Here is an 18,366-nt window from a genome sequence, read left to right on the forward strand (position 1 = left end):
CCTGACACTCTCCTGGAGTTTCTCAGTAAATGAACTCTTCATGGATGAGTAACCGATTGATGATCAGCACTGTTCGTGGCTCCTGATTCACATTAGTTACACTATGGCTTAGTGAGCTATAGAGTCTACACTTTCCTACAGCGAGTTTACTACTTTTTTGTTTCTATTTTTTTTTTTTTTTTTTAAGAGAGACGTTACCAGAGATTTGGAAGTAAACTACACACTTCAGCACAAAGTTTCCAGAGGCCTCTTTAACCTTGGTGGGTGAAACTTGCTAAATTCGACCAGCAGGTGGCACCAAAGCCCCGTTTGTAATATCTTACTCAGTCATTTTAAAGTTTTAATGTCCCCGTTCTTAGAAAATTGGTAATATTCGGGGAACACCGCACTGTTTATATCCAAACAGCAGAAGCTTAACCACCATAAACAAACTGTCACCAGAAATATTTCACTTACTTTTCTTTTTGAATTAGACTGAAAGATGGGCTATTTCGGCAACACAACAGACATTTGTCTTTCCTCGGCGCTTGGATAAATATAATTTGGGGGATAAGGTTAAGCAATATAATCAGCAGAAAACTATAATTACTTTTTTTCCCCCATCAACAAGCTCGATAAACATTAGCCCGAGTGCAGCAGCGAGTGTCCCATGACTGCTCTGGAAAGGCGGGTTCTCACTTGAGGCGCAATATATAAACCAACCTCCAAAGGGAGCCTCAAACACTGCAGGCCGCTGGACTGGCACCTCCTCTGACATCCTCTCACTTTGCATAACACCTGCCGAGGAAGGCCGATCACCTGACAGAGAAGCCCAGCGAGCGCAGGGGACAACACAGCGGACACCTTTGCTTACACATGTAAGTGTCACCTACCTTTAATCTCTACTCGTGCTCCCCTTGTCTTCCCCCCTCTCACTCCTTTTGAATTACGTAAGGGCAGCAAGGCAGATTAACATACCGCTATTTTCTATAGGCCTGAGTGAGTACTAACAAACTAAGAGCCCAGTTACTCCCAGTCTCTCAAACCTCTTTCTGAAGTTTTAGGTGGGATTTGTTTGTGCAAGTGGGATTTGAAAGGCTGCTGTAGTTATGTAAGTCCCCCGCAGTGCCACACGCGTGGATTTACTCTCTTAACCGCCTATTAAACAAACTTTACTCGCCAAAAGTTAAAGAAAACTAAATCAGCTGCTTGTTTTACTGCAGCGCCATTTCCTCTCTGTGAAAACGCTGATTAACACTGAATGCTCAGTAAAACTGCACAGTTGTGCATTTTCCATTTTGCCATACTTACCTGCTGCTTTGATCCTAGTCATAATTTAATGAATTGGTCCAACAAAACGCTGTGTGGAAATGTCATGTAGTAGCGGTAGTGTCATGTCCAACGTCAGTGTGAAGTGTATGAAGTGTTAATATACTGCTGATAACACGAAACACTTCCTTTTTTCTACCATTAGCCAGTAAATCATGGATACCAGGTAAAGCGGTGTGTACTGTTTGGTTGTGTCACGTACTGGAGTTTGGGCTTGTTAATATGTAACTCATCTTAGCCTTTCCAAGGATTGAAGATGAGGAGTTTCAGCCACTAACTTGTGCATTTCTGTGCCTGTTTTTGTGTTATTGCAGTGTGCATCATCAGAGGCTGCCCGTCACAATGGATTTCTCCCCCATCTGTATACCTTCTCATTTTACAATGAAGCCTACAGAGAAACCCTGCATACCTAGCTAGCAATTAATTTAAATCTCCTTCCCTTTGGAACTTTTAGATCTGAACTAAAGGGCTCTTCTATTTTTTATCGTGGTAGTAATTTATTTATAAAAACATATTACCTCATAAGTTACTGTTAAATTGCAAGGGGGAAAAGAGAAAAAATTTGGCTTGGGATAAGAGTGATTGTGACAAAAACTTAGTTATATTGTGAGAAGCGATGGATACAACTACATTAGCAACCCTGGCTGCTGCCACCACCGTGGCTCTGGCCTCTCAGTCTGGCATGTCGGGCTACCTGTGGCTGCTGGTGCTAGGCTTCATCATCGCCTTCATCCTGGCTTTCTCTGTGGGGGCCAATGATGTGGCCAACTCATTCGGTACAGCGGTGGGCTCTGGTGTGGTCACTTTGCGGCAGGCCTGCGTCTTGGCCACCATCTTTGAGACCGTGGGCTCGGTCCTGTTGGGGGCCAAAGTAAGCGAGACCATCCGGCAGGGGATCATTGACGTCCGGATGTACAACGGCTCGGAACACGTCTTGATGGCAGGATCGATAAGTGCTATGTGTGGTGAGTGCACAGACAGTGATGACGATCGGAGCACGTGTGTGCTGAAGATGTTCGGCCTGGTGTGTTTTCAGTGATCGCAACTGTGCCTTTGTTATCCAGGCTCTGCTGTGTGGCAGCTGGCAGCGTCGTTCCTGAAGCTCCCCATTTCTGGAACCCACTGTATTGTTGGAGCAACAATTGGGTTTTCCATGGTAGCCAGAGGTCACCAAGGGGTGAAATGGATGGAACTTCTGCGCATTGGTGAATACGTGTTGTTTTTTTTATCCCTACCCCACACTCAATAGATAGAAATAGCCGTTAAATATGAAATGCAAGTCAAATTAAAAGCAAATTTATTCCTAATGCATTGAAAATATGCTCCGCTTGTCCACAGTGGCCTCCTGGTTCCTGTCCCCCGTGCTGTCAGGCATCATGTCAGCAATTCTCTTCTATTTTGTCCGCAAATTCATTCTGAATAAGGTAAAGCTTATTCACTGGGAATACTTAATCAGGTCCATTAAAATAACGAGCACTCGTACTTCCTGTAGTCTGGAGGGTTTCAGCTGAGCAGTCAGGTCCCTCAAAGAGTTAAAATATAAACATAGAGGCACCAACAGCTGAACAGAGAACAGCTTGTTTCTGATCATTTTTGAGTACATGTTGCTACTTTTTGATTGATTGATTGAATCTTTATTTTGAACATGTTGAAAAAGTATAAAAAAATAAAAAAAAAATAAAAAAAAAAATAGAATTAAAAGAGACAAATGAACAAAGCAAACAAAAGGAAAACGAGCAACCACAACTCCAAATAACGTCCATGTTCAAAAAGGAGCAGGAAGAAGCATATGCTTACTTAATCCCACCCCTTTTCCACTATCTAGTATCAATAGACTACAGAAATACCTCCTTGTAATTACATTATATGTTATGTGTAAATTTTTTTTTTTTTTTTTAATATATACACATATATGTTTCTATCTATCCATACCTACGTATATACACACATACGCACATATACACATTTTCAATAACCCTATTAACACCTGAAGGATACACAACCTACAATTTATATATATATATATATATATATATATATATATATATATATATATATATATATATATATATATATATATATATACATATACATATACATATATATATATATATATATATATATATATATATATATACATATACATATATATATATATATATATATATATATATATATATATATATATATATACATATACATATATATATACATATACATATATATATATATATATATATATATATATATATATATATATATATATACATATACATATATACATATACACATATATATATATACACATACATACATATACATACATATACACATACATATATACCCATACCAACAAACCCGTGCATGCGCACACACATGAAAATATTAGACAAGAACACCCTATCAAATCTCTACCTGTACCCTGTAAAAACCATATCCTTAAACCGCTTTTTAAACTGCGCCATATTTTTAAACATATAACAGAGAAAGTCTGTATTTTTCACAGACTAATCCTGTACCCAACGGCCTGCGAGCCCTACCTATCTTCTACGCCATCACGATGGGCATCAACCTATTCTCTATCATGTTTACAGGAGCACCATGTGAGTATTACGTCATCAGACTGCACTGGTTATTTGTTTGATTGTTGCTTAACACGCCACGCTACTGCCACAGCAGTTGAAATCCCGGGATGAGGTGGAGAAAGGTCACATGGGCGAGTTGGGACTCAAAGTAGGTGGCAAATAAAGAGGAAGCAGTTTCATTAAAAAAAGAAAGAGAGGAAAAAACAGTCTTGAAGATGTAGAATGTTCTATATAAAAAAATTGCAAAGATCAACAGTTGTAGCGAGCAAACACAACAGGAAAATAATCAAAGTGGCTCTACAACAGATTCCGCTAATAAATGGAACATTTCCATTCCTTTTTGTTCTGTTTGCAGGCTTGAACTAATCAAGGAGTCAGCTGGCCTGGGCCCTTCACTGAAGGCTGCAGGCCTGTGTGTCTGTGTGTGGGTCATGGAAATTACACATTGTAACTCCTGCAATGCAAAATTGCAGAGTAATACAGTATAGTAAACTGCATGCACGTTCCAGTCCGAGCATCATTTTTTGTTGCATGTCTTAGCCGTCTGTCCGGTCAGTAGAGTTTGAAGCCAGTTTGGCTTCACGTGCATGCTGAAGACGGGACACACCCATGCAGCTGTGGCTTTAATCGTGCGACCTTTTAATTGTTGTTAAGCCGCTGTTGTCTGTGAGGAGAAACAGGTAAGCTAAGTTATTAAATGTTGCCTGACTAAATTATATTCACCTGTTTATCTATGCACTGCCAGCATTAGCAGGAAAGTGAAATTAAGTTTCTTTAACAGCAGTTTTGTTTGTTTATCTCTGGGCTGCAAGGCCGAACTCTTTCGCACTATCTGATTGTAGGAGCATACACTCTCGCTGATACTCTTCTGTGTAAGAACGAGCTGAAGTGCTGGAAGAGGCCGTTGAAACATTTTGCATAATTTCTTAGCAAACGTGAACGTCGCGTGACCGCAACCTACAAAATGTGATCTTGACTTTTTGGTTTATGTGAAAGCGTGAGAGTTGCGCTTTCAAGACGTTGCCATGTTTCTACAGTAAATCAAAGTTGTGCGTGAATGTGAAAGGGCTAACAGTTTTCTCTCGCTGTTTTCAAAGGAACAGAGCTGTGAATGAATTAGTTACGCGTCTGTTTCACCTTTTCTGAGACCGTGTTCTCTCTCGTTCCCCTGTCTTTTGTGCACAGTGCTGGGGTTTGACAGAGTGCCGTGGTGGGGTACGCTGTGCATTTCTCTGGGCTGCGCTGCCGTCACAGCCTTGTTCGTTTGGTTTGTCGTCTGTCCCCGCCTCAGGAAGAAAATCCAAGGTGAGTAAATCTGACTTTAGACTTTCAGACTATACTTTTGTAAATATGTTGACAAAAATATACGACTTATGTATTAAAATTCTATTTATTTCTGCACTGGCATCACTGCTTTCTCTTGCGTTAAAAATCTGAGTGCTTCTTTCATCCAGCACAAACAGCTGCTGCTCCCTGTGCAGCTCCGCTCATGGAGAGGAACTCCAGCAAACCCGTGCAACCGCAGCAGTCCCCAGTATCCCATGCACCCCGACCACAGAGCCCTCCAGCAGACAGTCAGAAGGTGGCTTTTAAACTGGGAGGCTCAGATGAGACGGATTTAGACAGCATAGATGCAGAAACCAAAGACCTGGACATCGCCAACGGTAATGACTTGAATCTGCACTCTAAATAGAGTATAACCAGAAGAAACTCCAACAGCTGAATTACATTTAACTATTTATTTTCATAGGTCTGAATGGGACCGTAGGCCCCATGGTGATCACTGATCCTCACAGTGGTCGGTCCCACACAATCCACAAAGACTCTGGCCTTTACAAGGACCTGCTGCACAAGCTCCACATGGCCAAGGTTGGCGAATGTATTGGTGACAGCGACACAGAAGAGCGGCCCATCCGGAGGAACAACAGCTACACCTCCTACACCATGGCTATTTACGGAATTCAAGGAGATGTCAGGTATAAAGACGGGGACGGTGGGCTGCAGAGGAGACCGAGAGTGGACAGTTACAGCAGCTACAGCTCAGCAGTGTCCAACAGGAGTGCAGCTCTGGACGAGAATGTGGTCCAAGAAGCTGGCACCGACCTTGCTGGCACGGACCAGGAAGAGGATGAGCTGGAAGTCGACCAGCCTGCCGTTTCCTCGCTTTTCCAGTTCCTGCAGATACTCACTGCGTGCTTTGGCTCTTTTGCTCATGGAGGGAATGATGTCAGGTAGGCAAGGATGTTTGTTTTTTCTGAAGAATTCATATACGTTGGTTTGTTCAGATGGCTTACACAAACTTTTTTTTCGCATTAGCAACGCTATAGGCCCACTGGTGGCTCTCTGGCTTCTGTATGAGAGTGGCTCCGTCTTGTCAAGTGCACCGACACCTATCTGGCTGCTTCTTTACGGTGGAGCCGGCATCTGCATTGGACTCTGGGTGTGGGGTCGGAGGGTGATCCAGACCATGGGCAAAGATCTCACCCCTATTACACCGTCGAGGTATGCGGCTGACAAATAAAATCCTTATTTGTGTTAAAGTCGAAGCATACTGACATTTCCTTCTCTTCTAGTGGATTCAGCATCGAGCTGGCCTCAGCAATCACGGTTGTGGTGGCATCCAATATTGGCCTTCCTGTCAGCACAACCCACTGCAAGGTAATGAAACTAAAGGGACTGTCTTTACTACAAATAGACACATACATTAGAAATAAGCTAAGCTTTCTGCACAAGTAACGTACACGGTGGCGCATGACCTGATGAGCTCTTAAATTATGTGCACACAGGTGGGATCCGTGGTGGCCGTGGGATGGTTACGTTCCCGGAAGTCAGTCGACTGGCGTTTGTTCAGGAATATCTTCATAGCCTGGTTTGTTACTGTTCCGATCTCTGGGCTGATCAGCGCTGCCATCATGGCTCTCTTCATTTATGTTATCCTCTGAGGCCAGCACTGTCCAGCGACACTCCTACTTGAGTTGATGGACTGCAGCCAACAAGTTGTTTGACTCTGATAAATCCTACGCCAATAAAAATGTCCTGTTTGTTCTCCATTTGCTAATGATTTATATTATATCATTAAGTCAAGGCAATTATTTTATCTCCCACGGTCGCGTCCTTGAACTATGTAGACTCTAATAACACTCTTCAGTTATCCGAAAGACTGTGATCTTGTATATCCTTTTGTATATTTGTATAGAAGCAATGTTTTCATCAGATGATTCCCTTTTGACTGAAAAAGAACGAGCAGCAGTTGTATGTTTGGATATTTGGATACAGTAAAATATGGAGTTGCTTGATTTGATGATATTTCAATGTATTTTACTCACCATTAAAGATTTTCTTTTACAGAAAGATGCTTTTCTGAGTGTTAATGTGGGAGGGATGGATTATTAAAAGCAACAAAACATCATCATAAATTTGATCGGAAAACTGCTCATTAAAAAATGAACATTAGAGTTTTCACTAAGGTGGACGTTATAGTGAACCATCGACACTAATAGTGTCAGCGGTAGTGCATCTGATTCTCCTCAATGTTTTGGTGCTATTTCTGCAAAATCCACGAGGTGGCAGTGCTGCAGCAGCCTTTTTTACACACACACTGACTCCTCCATACAGGAAGAACCTTTAAATGCACAATACTGTGCAAAGGTCTTCATGTCTTTGTATTCTGCTTCCAAGAAGCCAAATTTTCTTGTAGTTTTTTTTTTTTTTCCAAGTCTGGTACCTGAAAAGACTTGACCGAAACAGAAAATTTTCAGAAGAATCTTTTTTTGGTTGTTTAAGCAACTTAACACAGAACCATGAATCATTCAAACATTAAAATGCAACTAATTAATGAGATGAACCAGTTTTGTGTCTGCACATAACTGATGACTTGGTAATGAACCGAATTGAATGTGTCCTTAGACATTTTGCTATTAGCAGCCTGACAGAGAACTACATTATCTTTGAATCTATGAAAAGGGGAAGAGTGGCTATCAAGAAGCCACTCTTAAGGAAGGGAAAGGCTGAAATATGCAAAATTACACAAGAACTGAAAATCAGTGGCAATAGATCTCATGGAGTGGTGAATCTAAATTTGAAATCTTTGGTTCAAATCATCATCAACATGTTCAGAGGAGGTCGAGAGAGAGAGAGAGGTACAACAGTGAGTGTCTGTAGTTATCTGCTTAGTGCTCCCTTTCAGCCAGGTGTGTTGGAGGTCCTTTCAGAATTGATTGAAATTAATTAATTCAGACTTTGATCTACTACTGTAATACCATCCAGAAAACATCTGACTGGAACTTCATTTTTCAGTACGCCAATGATCCCAGACACACTGCCAATGTAGTAAAAGCATACTGGATAGAAAAACACACTGAGGAACACTACTGATCACGGACTGGCCACTTTAAAAACAAATGACAATTTATTATAAAAGCCAGAAAGGCAGAACTATTATCTTTATATTATTTATTTTGAGAAGTGTTCTGACATTTTTGTTTAATCTTCCCATTGCAATAATAGTAGTTTGGCAGCAGATGCTGCTGCTGTTCCATTTAACAAGCTTCGAAGCGACTCAGTGGATATCATGAACAACAAGATTAATATTAATTAGCCATAGAACTTTCTATACACTATTTATTTAAATAATTAGCCTCTCTGTTCTCAACAAGTCAATGGATTTGACTCTTATTACTTGCATTTTTAAACAGCCTAGCGCTTTTTGTGTATCTGTGTGTATATTTTTGTTGTTATGTAACAATCTCAGAGACTGCACATGTAATTGAGTCATTTTGGGTTTGTTTGTTTTTCTACCATTGTTATCTAGTTTCACCAATAATTGAAAAAAATCCGCAATTAAAACTGGAAATGTATAATTAAATAAATCAATTTACTATAACTCTGCTGATTTTTCATAAATTTTGCTTAAACTTTGTTGCCAGAAATGTTTGTCTGCCATTGATGTTGCCATAAGACGGAGTCAGTGTGTGATTGAAAGAGGTGAAGTTGTCAATGACATGCAATCTGTTTCTCATAACTGTGACAAATTGTTGAAATTTGCTGTCTACATAGACAGCAAATTCACATCAGACTATTACATTTGAGCTCAGCAGCCTTCCTGCTCTATAGGAAGAGTACAACTGGAGGTAAGTTGAGTCGTGCAAAGACTCATTGAGATTGATGGCAACATCTGTTTGCATTTATAAATTAATATTTACAAACCTTCATCGATCTCTGAGAGTGTTTGCAGTCATTACCAGTCAGACTGCGAATATTTGCAGAAAGATTGTCTTGAGATCCAAAGCGGCCATGAGTGTGCAACACCAAACACCATTAAACTGTGGGCAACCATTTAGCCATGACTTGCACAAGTTGCAATCCACCACAGACTGTGTAAAATTAAATGCAACCACCAGACAGCCACCGATTTTTTAAAAATTAATTTTAGCCGCTAGCTTGCTCTTTATTATTTGTAGATTCGTGTCTTTAATGGCTGACCCTGAAACAAAAGTTCATGGGACTTTCTGTGCAATCTTGTATGATTTGTATAACCCTATGCCAGATAGAGCTGGATCTGTATGTTTTATGAAATATAAATAAATTTAAAAACTAATAAGCAATTGTACGATAGTGTCTTAATATATTGCTTTGTTGTTTCCACATTACCTGGTCTGCTTCCCTTTCTTCACTGTAGTCTTATCCCATGCAAGGGTTTTATTTTGAAATTGGGGACCGGAAGTTGTATAAATCTTTTCGCCTTATTATTAACACTTTGACTGATTTTATAAAAAATATATATATATATGGGCTCTTCATACAGGTGTGCTTGGACATTTATTGTTGTTGCGATGATTATTTGGGGTTAGGCGGGGATTGTGCGTGTACTGCGTGGATGTTTGTCTGTTTGGCGTCACGGGGAAAGGAGCGCGCACAGCAGCGCAGCGGCGGCTTCGCTCTGCACTGAAAAACCGTGCAACTGGGGCATGCGTTCACTTTACACAGCGGACCAACAAGCTGGTGGAGACCGTGGCGGATTCACGGGAATACCGCGACGTGTCGATTTTCTGTAATAAACACCGGATTACTGGAGGTGGGTTCGGGGAAGATTTGGGGTGTTTAGCGATAAGGAAACGTAGAAATCACAGATGTGAAAAGGTGCGCTTTACCTCGGGCTTTTCCCCCCTCTTTTCTTTCTTCCTCTTCCACCTTTGATAATCTGATTTTCGTCCGGATCCAGTGAAAATGCAGCCTGTACCTGACAGATGTGTGGCACCACAGCTGCAGCCTACAGGTCTGTATCGCCGCTATTAATTCAAGCGTGTTTTTTATGCCATAAATGAAAATTCAATATGAGGCTTAAGACAGACTGAGAATTGAATCAACAGAGGCAGTCTATGGCACTGACTGCATCTGAACAGCTTCTTATGCAAAAAATAATAATTAAAAAAATGTCTGAGTGATATTCTGTCTGCTGTAATTATAGTAGCATCTGGCCTTTTGTGCTCTGCTCCTGAAACACTCACTTGATTAGAATTATTTTGTTGCCAACAAAACAACAACAACAAAAATCCCCAGACAAATTTCTTCACTACATTTTAAGTAAACAAAACGAATTGGCACAGGCCGGTTATTGTGCTACAGCACGGAGCAGGTTAGATTTGTGTCAGGTCCTCTAAAACAATGCCTGACTGCTTACTCAGAGGATAAATCACAGCTTTTGTTTGCCAGTGTGCCTGTGCACCTTGTCTTCTGTTTAGAGAGTATCTCCTGTCTACCTGCTGCAGATCTGCTGTGGTTGGCTGTGGAGGACTGAGATTGCTAAAGCTGCAAATCACATCATCAGCATCATCAGCATCAACATCTGCCACTTCAAACGCGACAAGACACAGGAGGACGCAGGCTGCTTTTTGCATGATCAAAGACGGAGAAGTCAGAAAGTACCTGTAGACGATGACTCCAGCGGAGCTGTTTGCTTGAAAGCAGCATGAGATAACTGGGGGCTGCCACGCTAATCGCTGATTCAAGCTTTTTTCCGTTTGGCAATGATGAAAAAGCCCCTCTTTGTCAGCTGACTGACAGGGTCGCAGTGGTGCTCTAGCACAGGACGTTGCCAGCAGCCGAAGCGCAGACACCACAGAGGAGATGGCTCGTCCAGGATCCGGGTTGCTGGTGCCCGTAAATGGGCTGGGGTACCCCCCTCAGAACCTCGCCAGGGTGGTGGTCTGGGAATGGCTGAACGAACATGGACGCTGGAGGCCCTACACCGCAGCAGTTTGCCACCATATAGAAAACGTGCTGAAGGGGGATGCCCGGGGAAGTGTAGTTCTAGGACAGGTGGATGCTCAGCTCTCTCCTTACATCATCGACCTGCAGTCCATGCACCAGTTTCGACAAGACACAGGTAAGAGTGTGCACAGATGACACAGATGCCGGTGCCAAGGAAAGCACAGATAACACAAATTTAACCATAACAATGGACTCAATGTACTGTATACATGTTTACTGATAAATAATCAGGTATTTTAGGATGTCCTCATAGCAGATGATGTCATATTATCCAATCTGGGCCAAACCAGCTTTAATGCGCTTGGTACACAAACTCCACAGTCATTCCAAGAGAGTAAATGAGAGCCCCGATTGCTTTGAGGCTCGTGTATATGAGCCACAGGTAGAGCCAAGAGGCACTGCCACAAGATGAATGTGAAGCATAGAGCCAATTAAAGTGTAGCAGTTACATATTGAGCCAGAAATGCCTTCATGCAGCTGTTGGGATGCCATGACCTTGCCAAAGGTCACCATGATTTAGCAGTTGTGCATCCATCAGACAAATGAGATGCAGTTCAGTGTAAACCTCACTCTGTCTTGTTATTCATGTGTTAAACAGTTTGTAATTCAGCGAGTTACAGTATGTTGTTAGGATCTAAGTCATTTCTTATCCTGCTGCTACATGACTTCAGTTTCTGTAAGTTTTCACACCTACATACAGAAAATGGAACAATCTGGTTTCACAGTTATTAGACAATCGATACCCCGCCATGTTTGAACTACGGCGCGTGCAATCCAAAACTTTGCATTTAATGCGAGCTCTGTGAGACAGCATGAGGCCAACATTATCTCGACTGAGGGATCGATCGCCTCTGGCCATAACGCGCTAACAGTAAATGCCGACCCCCCCCCCCTCCCCCTTTCCTGTTACTACGTGTCGCTTTAGAGTAAAATCCAAGCCACCACAGCCTTTGTTTGGCTTGCAGTAATTCTCTCAGATGACTGCTACCTTTTAAAATAAGCCCAGATGCTTTTTTGTAATTCTCCACCAACGATCAACACTCTCTCTTTGTGAGGATTCCCGTCATGCTTGTTCCAGTGTGTGTGTGAAGCAAAGGGGGGGAGGAGGTTGTAGGCATCTGTTAAGAGCAGCCTTGGAGAAATCGCAGCTTTCTCAATTATTATTCTTCACAGTCAGCTGTGGTTGATTACAACTCTATTAGCCATTTATTGTGACATCTTTGTTAGGATGCTCTGAAACTCCTTTTTTTTTAAAAAGTCTGACGACAAGAGCTTCCACTCTCTTAAGTTAGAGGCTGGAGTTGCTGTATTTGAAAGTGTTATGTAACACGAGAAGTGCAGGGACACTCTCGCAGGATGTACAGAAGGTAACTTCACTGTCCGCGGGTCTGCACTGTGTCACTTGTCATCAGTGTGCGTGATTCATCAGCATTAATAAATAGCTGCAGCGCCCTGAGGAATACAGATAGAATTGAACAGAGCTCAAATTCCTAAAAGGTCAGACCAATTTGCAAATGCATTAAGTAATAACCGTGTAAGTGTCTTTCAACAGATGGGTGTAGTTCAGGCTATAAATGCAGAGGAATATGGCAGCGGTCACAGTGGTCTGTGGTCTGCTTGCCCCTTTTAAACTAAATAGTAACAAAAAAAGTGCTTAGAAACCAGCAAGTAGATTGGGGTATCTAGAAAAATATTAATATTAGCATAATGTATCTTATAGTCAGTCAAACTTGGTATATCAGTATTTTTCTACTGTTCCAACATGCTCTTGTCGATTGTGCTGACTATGAGGACAACTCCATTTGTGAATGGCTGTCAGGTAGGTTGTAGTACAAGCAGCTGCCTGTTTTTCTGCTGTTCTCGTTGACGTCCCCCCCTTTGATAAAACACAGAGCTGCACATGTGTCTGTGAGATGAACCACTGAGTCGTTTGTCAGCCATTACCACGACACGGGGGCTAGGCCTGACGTTTATCGCTCCTCACTGTGCTGTTCACCGTGTTACCTTCCCCCTCGGCTGGGATAAACCTGTCACGGCAGAGGCTGATGGACAGTAGGTCTGGATGCTCGGTGCCTCCTCCGCTTTGTCCTCCTCTGCGCTCTCTTTTGCTGTCCTTCCACACGGGCACACCTCTGTCCTTCGTCGTCATCGATTCAAACTCCCATGAGGCCTAGCTTCCAGGCTGTTGCGATGTTGTTGTAGCGCCGCTTGAGTGGAGGGATCTCGGCGAGCTTGTTTTGCTATAACGTTGAGTGTGATGCATTTGTTTCACATCGGATGTTTGCTGTAGCTCAGCAGGTCACCCTCAGCCACTTGCTTTGTTGCAGGCTTATGGAGTGTCCCTGTGGGGAAACCCCGTTTTGTCGCAGAGCCAGTGAGCTTGCCCTCTGAGGCTGTTTCCTTTTTTGCTAAGAGTTGTAAAAAAAGGTTAATTGATATCCACTGTGTGTGTTTCTGAATAAATGCTTCTGTTTTTGCATGTGAGTAATTGTTGCTTGTGTGATTGGTGCCCTCTGCCTGTTATGATGTTTGGGTCCCGTCCCTGCAGGCTGTGCAGGGCTGCCCTTTGCTCCCATGGGTTTGGGAGGATCTGTGGGTGGTAGCCAGGCCGAGTTACTCAAACTAATGAGACAGCAGCTATGTTTTATCTCCATGACTCTCTCTAATCAGAGTGCCATGACAAGAAAACACAGCCACCGCAAACGACGAAGCAGGGCCCGGTTATGGAGGGAGTAGCCTTAGAACATCTGCATTTAATTGGCACTCAAAAACATACAGGGCATGGATTTCATCTCAGTATAGTTACTAGCAAAGAACAGCAGAGTTACTGGTGAAAAACACCAGTCTGTGGTGAAATCCCGACTAGCAATGCTTTATGGATATAGTATAAGAGAAGCCTTAGAGGCTCATATAAGCATAGTGTGAATAGATATCCAGCTGAAGGCAGGGGGAGAATTGACTCTCGGCCAAGAAGGATCGATCCGTTTTCCTCCCCAGAGGGGCATTTAAACCTCTAAACACTGCTGTGGACTGATCCCCTTTCACTACAGCCACCCCCACAGCAAAATACACGGGCTTATCTGGCATTTCCATCATATACCAACACTTGTGGCCTGTCTGATGGATTTCACACTGCAGCCACTGCTTGGATTTTAAGCACTTTTCCTTTTTATATGTATCAAGATCATATGTAGGTGACATAACCCAGAAACCCTCATCATCACCATTTGTGCTCTATCCCTCAATCTCATTTAGCAACAAACATTCACACTTATTAAGTATGCATCCAAAATTCTGTAACACCATAAAGTCACTTAAATCTGTTCTTCTCCGCTGAGTGCGAAGAACAATGAAAATGTAAATATTTCAATTCACATCGTCAATCTAATATTGATCTGATTTGTATTGAAGATTGTTCGGCTGAATTTAGACTCTGATTGTTGTGAATGTGCGATATGGATTCCAGCGTTTCTGTGACCTGAAAGAGTGTTAAGGTTTAGCTAACAGTGCACCACCATGACCGTGGCTGAACTTGTGCACGTCTGGTCAGCTTTACTTTTTAGTATGTTTGTTCAGATGTTAAATACAGCAGCATTAAAAAAAACTCACTGTTTCAAAACATGCTATATAGCAAGAAATAAGTGTGATGTAACAGCAAATGTAATGATAACAAAATGAAGTTAAAATACAGCGTTAGCAAGTTCCGAGCTCTGATTGTACCTAGCTTAGAGGATATTGTTGATGCTAACTGTGTGCCACTTATGGAAGACATTGTTAAATAAATCAACAGATATCATTAATGTTATTTACAACTGACAGAATCAATACTTACATTACATTACAACAAAATGTGGATTTTCTTCTGAGGATGAAAAAATGTGTCATTTATACGCAATAGGGGAGGTTCAGGCTATTTGTCTTTGTTACATCTACCCTTCAGTAAACGAGGTAAGACATGTTATATTGTTATTTTGTATTCTTGGGCTCCACAGCTGAGGTCCATCATGATCAATTTCTCTGGAAGAGAAACTCAAGATCGGAACCTTTTTCCACATCTTTATATTTAAACATAATGCTACAAATACGTAACAAAAATCCAGTGGTTAAATATCTGGTAAACATTGTTATGTTGTTCATAAATATTTAAGAGAAGCCACTCCCCTATCTCAGTTTGTCTGGTACGAGGTAGTCAGTCAGCAGCTACCTGGAAGAGCAGATTCTGTTTTTATGTTTGGATGCATTATGGATTTTTATGGAAATAAAAAAAATTTGCAAGATGTACTGACTGTGATGGGAAATGAAACCAGTTTATCCAGATCCCAAGTCTTGCCTTCTTGGTTTATATTCAGAAACATATAAATATAGTAAGAATGAAAGGACACTAATGGACCTCAGTCTGCAAATTACAAGAAGAAAACAATTGTCAAAACAAATGCTATCAATGTACCGCTGGAAAAGAAGAAATTACTTAAGGGAGGGCAAGTTCAAATACATATGGGGTCCATTTATGGTCCACAAACACAGAGACTGATGTATGTGAATGAAAGGAAAAGAAAAAGGGGTTTTATGTGTGTTGTATTCTGTTCTGTTTTATATTCAAAGGGGCTATAAAGGCTGGTTTATAATAAGTGTCCTGTGTGTTAGTTTTGTGATCACTGATCTGACGTAAGTAATTGTTGAACTTTGCTGTAATTATATACATTGTTTTTATTAAAAATATGAAAACAGTGTGAGGTTGATGGACTAGATGAAGCTTTGGCATGTAATTATTATATATGTAATGATAAAAACGCTGTAAAAACAGATATTTCTATAGTAGTGAAAAAAACAAGAAGGTTTCTGTTATTTAATTGTTTATCTGTTGCACGGGGGAAGGTCTTCATCAATAAGAAAAGCTTTAAAACCTGGGGAAATACAGTTAAAATACCCACATTCACATTTTCCAAAGCTGTCGAGTGGGGCCATATTGAAGTCTCTGTTGGGTCCGCGAGCCTTATGTTTGACACCCTTGCTTTAATAGGTCATGATGTTGATATTTTCTCACAAAGTTGAGAAAATACATAAATACAATAAATCAATTTGAACTGCAACAGAGAGCAGCGTGCAGGTCATTTCTGCATACGTGCCACATGTGTGTGTGCAGTCACTGTTGTGAGCTGGCCCATGTGTGACTGCAGAGATAACCTCTATCAGCAGCTGTTGGCTGCTGTGTTGATGGAGCAGCTCTTTGTTTGTTTTTGTTTCACGAGCGTGAGAACCTCTTCTTCTCTGCCCTATTTCCCTCGGCTAAATGCCCTCTCTGACTAATTATGGTTGAAAGTGCCACAAGTCAAAAGCTCTCATCTTCTGTTATGTGTTGAGCTGACAAACAGCAGTAGTTGTGGTTTGGATGCTACCTGTGAATGTGCTCGAGCACTTGTTATGCTGTAGACCAGAAAAGAGGGTGGCGCGTTTGTGTGTTGTTTTCTTTTTTTTTCTTTTTCTTCTTTATTGTCGTTTAGTAAGTAGTAAGTGTGTGTGGGAACTGTTCTGGTGGTCTGTGGGAGGAAGCTGTAAAAAGGATCCCTGCGATGTACGTGGTAAAGGTCAGGTACTGTATGCATCAGCTCTGACTGTGAAATCCCACTTGCGTCAGAAGAAAGAAAATAAGCAGAGAGTCCAGCGACTCTAAAATGCACATTTGGTATCGAAATGTGAAGAAGAAGCAGGTAGAAATAGAAACAAGGCAGACAGAGTTACCTGAAGAAGAAAGCGGTGCACAAGCTGACACACTGCGTGAGAAGATGTCATACTACATTCTCATACTGGGTGTATTTCGACTTGCAAGAGATGAATCATACATAAATGAGTGTGCATGTATATGAAACTTCGAGTGGATGTTTATAGCAACAGCAAAATGATGCTCAGCCTATTGGTAGACCCTGTGCTCAGGTTCTCCAGTGCACCGAGCTTGGTGAAATCCACTTGCGTGTTGGCAGGAAAGGAACAGGAGCAGCAGCGCCGTGGAGAGGGAGGGGGGGGAGCAGGCAGAGGTGAGGAGAGAAGAGGAACAGAGGGAGAGGTGGAACGTTTTCCTGATGGAAGGTGACAGAGCGGAGGGAAGGATAATAACACCGCGCACATTTCCCTGCTCCTTCACTCTCACATGCGCTCAGACACCTCGCCATCCATCCCATCAAAGCGTGCCTGTTTTTAATTATGAAGTCATCTGCCCGTGTTTTTTATCACTTATCTGACAACATGCTTTGTTTATAGAGGCAGATGTCTGCAACAAGGTACCAGAGTGAAAAGTTGCTTGTTTAGTTTGACTGGCGGTTACCTGTGAAACGGTACACATGATTCTTTATCCTCATTGCATTATAGTGATGAGCAGGCTGTGCATCCCCTGGAAACCACTGGCGTTGGTAGCTAAAGTGCATCTCCACATCTCCTTCTAATGCAGCGCATGAACTTCTAAAGCAGATATCTTACTTTTTCATCAAGGAAGCGGCTTTACAGCCACTCTCTGCACTGGTTGCTTATCAGCCCGCTCTAGGAGGTCAGTCAGATCAGTAACTGTTGTCTGTTTCAGCCCGTCTGTCTGCTGCTGCTCCTGCTAATAAAGACGTATGCATGATCACAGCATTATTTGATTAAACGAGCCTCTCTCCTGGATCCATTTATGGGCCGATCTCTTATCTTGTTCTAGCATGTCGAAGCAGTGTCTTTAAGTATCATCACTCTCATCTTGGGTGCTTTTATTTCCTAGATAAATAACTCTTTCCAGTCTGTTGCAGATAGAGCTGCTCCAAAATATGATAAATAAAGTGAGTCTTGTTCTGTTTGTTGTGTTGAAGAATTTCCGTGCGGCTTCATAACACAGAGAATCTGCCAAGTGCTAGCTAGCTGTCACGTTGAAAAGGGACAGAGTGTTCCTGCTGTAACCAATAGAGTATCTTTGATCTACACCGTATGGTCTAACATTTACTGAAAACATCTTTTGACTGAGATCAGAGCTGCAGTGACGCAATTCGGGCTGCCAGCGGTTGCGGCAAGCCAAACTCAGAACTCCCTTGATCAGACTCAGTGAATACACAAAGACAGTGTGGGATTTTCTGCCTCAGACTTAGCTTTTTCACTTGCTTTACAAAAAAACGAAAGACCTTCCTTTAGCAGTGTGGAGGCACGACAAACCGCTAATGCTGAAAAGGGACGGCTGCCTCAA

General features: G+C 41.9%; 2 protein-coding genes across 5 annotated transcripts in view; both read left to right on the forward strand.

The window, feature by feature from the left end:
• Positions 1 to 728: 728 nt before the first annotated feature.
• slc20a1a (solute carrier family 20 member 1a) lies at positions 729 to 7,240 on the forward strand. Its single transcript, XM_085293821.1, has 11 exons — positions 729 to 857; positions 1,623 to 2,273; positions 2,373 to 2,513; positions 2,647 to 2,732; positions 3,815 to 3,911; positions 5,079 to 5,198; positions 5,348 to 5,557; positions 5,644 to 6,124; positions 6,210 to 6,395; positions 6,467 to 6,551; positions 6,680 to 7,240. The coding sequence occupies exons 2-11, from the start codon at positions 1,925 to 1,927 to the stop codon at positions 6,833 to 6,835; spliced, it is 1,911 nt and encodes a 636-aa protein (XP_085149947.1). The 5' UTR covers positions 729 to 857; positions 1,623 to 1,924; the 3' UTR covers positions 6,836 to 7,240.
• A 2,495-nt stretch (positions 7,241 to 9,735) lies between these two features.
• Positions 9,736 to 18,366, forward strand: part of dtx1 (deltex 1, E3 ubiquitin ligase) — a 53,355-nt gene continuing 44,724 nt past the window's right edge. Inside the window, exons 1-3 of one of the 4 annotated variants that reach the window (XM_085293823.1) lie at positions 9,736 to 9,966; positions 10,114 to 10,167; positions 10,661 to 11,277. In XM_085293823.1, coding sequence (XP_085149949.1) covers positions 11,019 to 11,277 — 259 coding nt within the window. In that variant the 5' untranslated portion in view covers positions 9,736 to 9,966; positions 10,114 to 10,167; positions 10,661 to 11,018. Of the gene's footprint in view, positions 10,168 to 10,660; positions 11,278 to 18,366 lie in introns of all 4 variants that reach the window. The other 3 variants (XM_085293822.1, XM_085293824.1, XM_085293825.1) reach the window with 3 other exon arrangements.

The sequence above is a fragment of the Mchenga conophoros genome, linkage group LG12 (assembly GCF_057382185.1).
Source record: "Mchenga conophoros isolate Kocher_MC1m ecotype Shallow Benthic linkage group LG12, M_conophoros_male_GT1.1, whole genome shotgun sequence".
NCBI classification, from domain to species: domain Eukaryota; kingdom Metazoa; phylum Chordata; class Actinopteri; order Cichliformes; family Cichlidae; genus Mchenga; species Mchenga conophoros.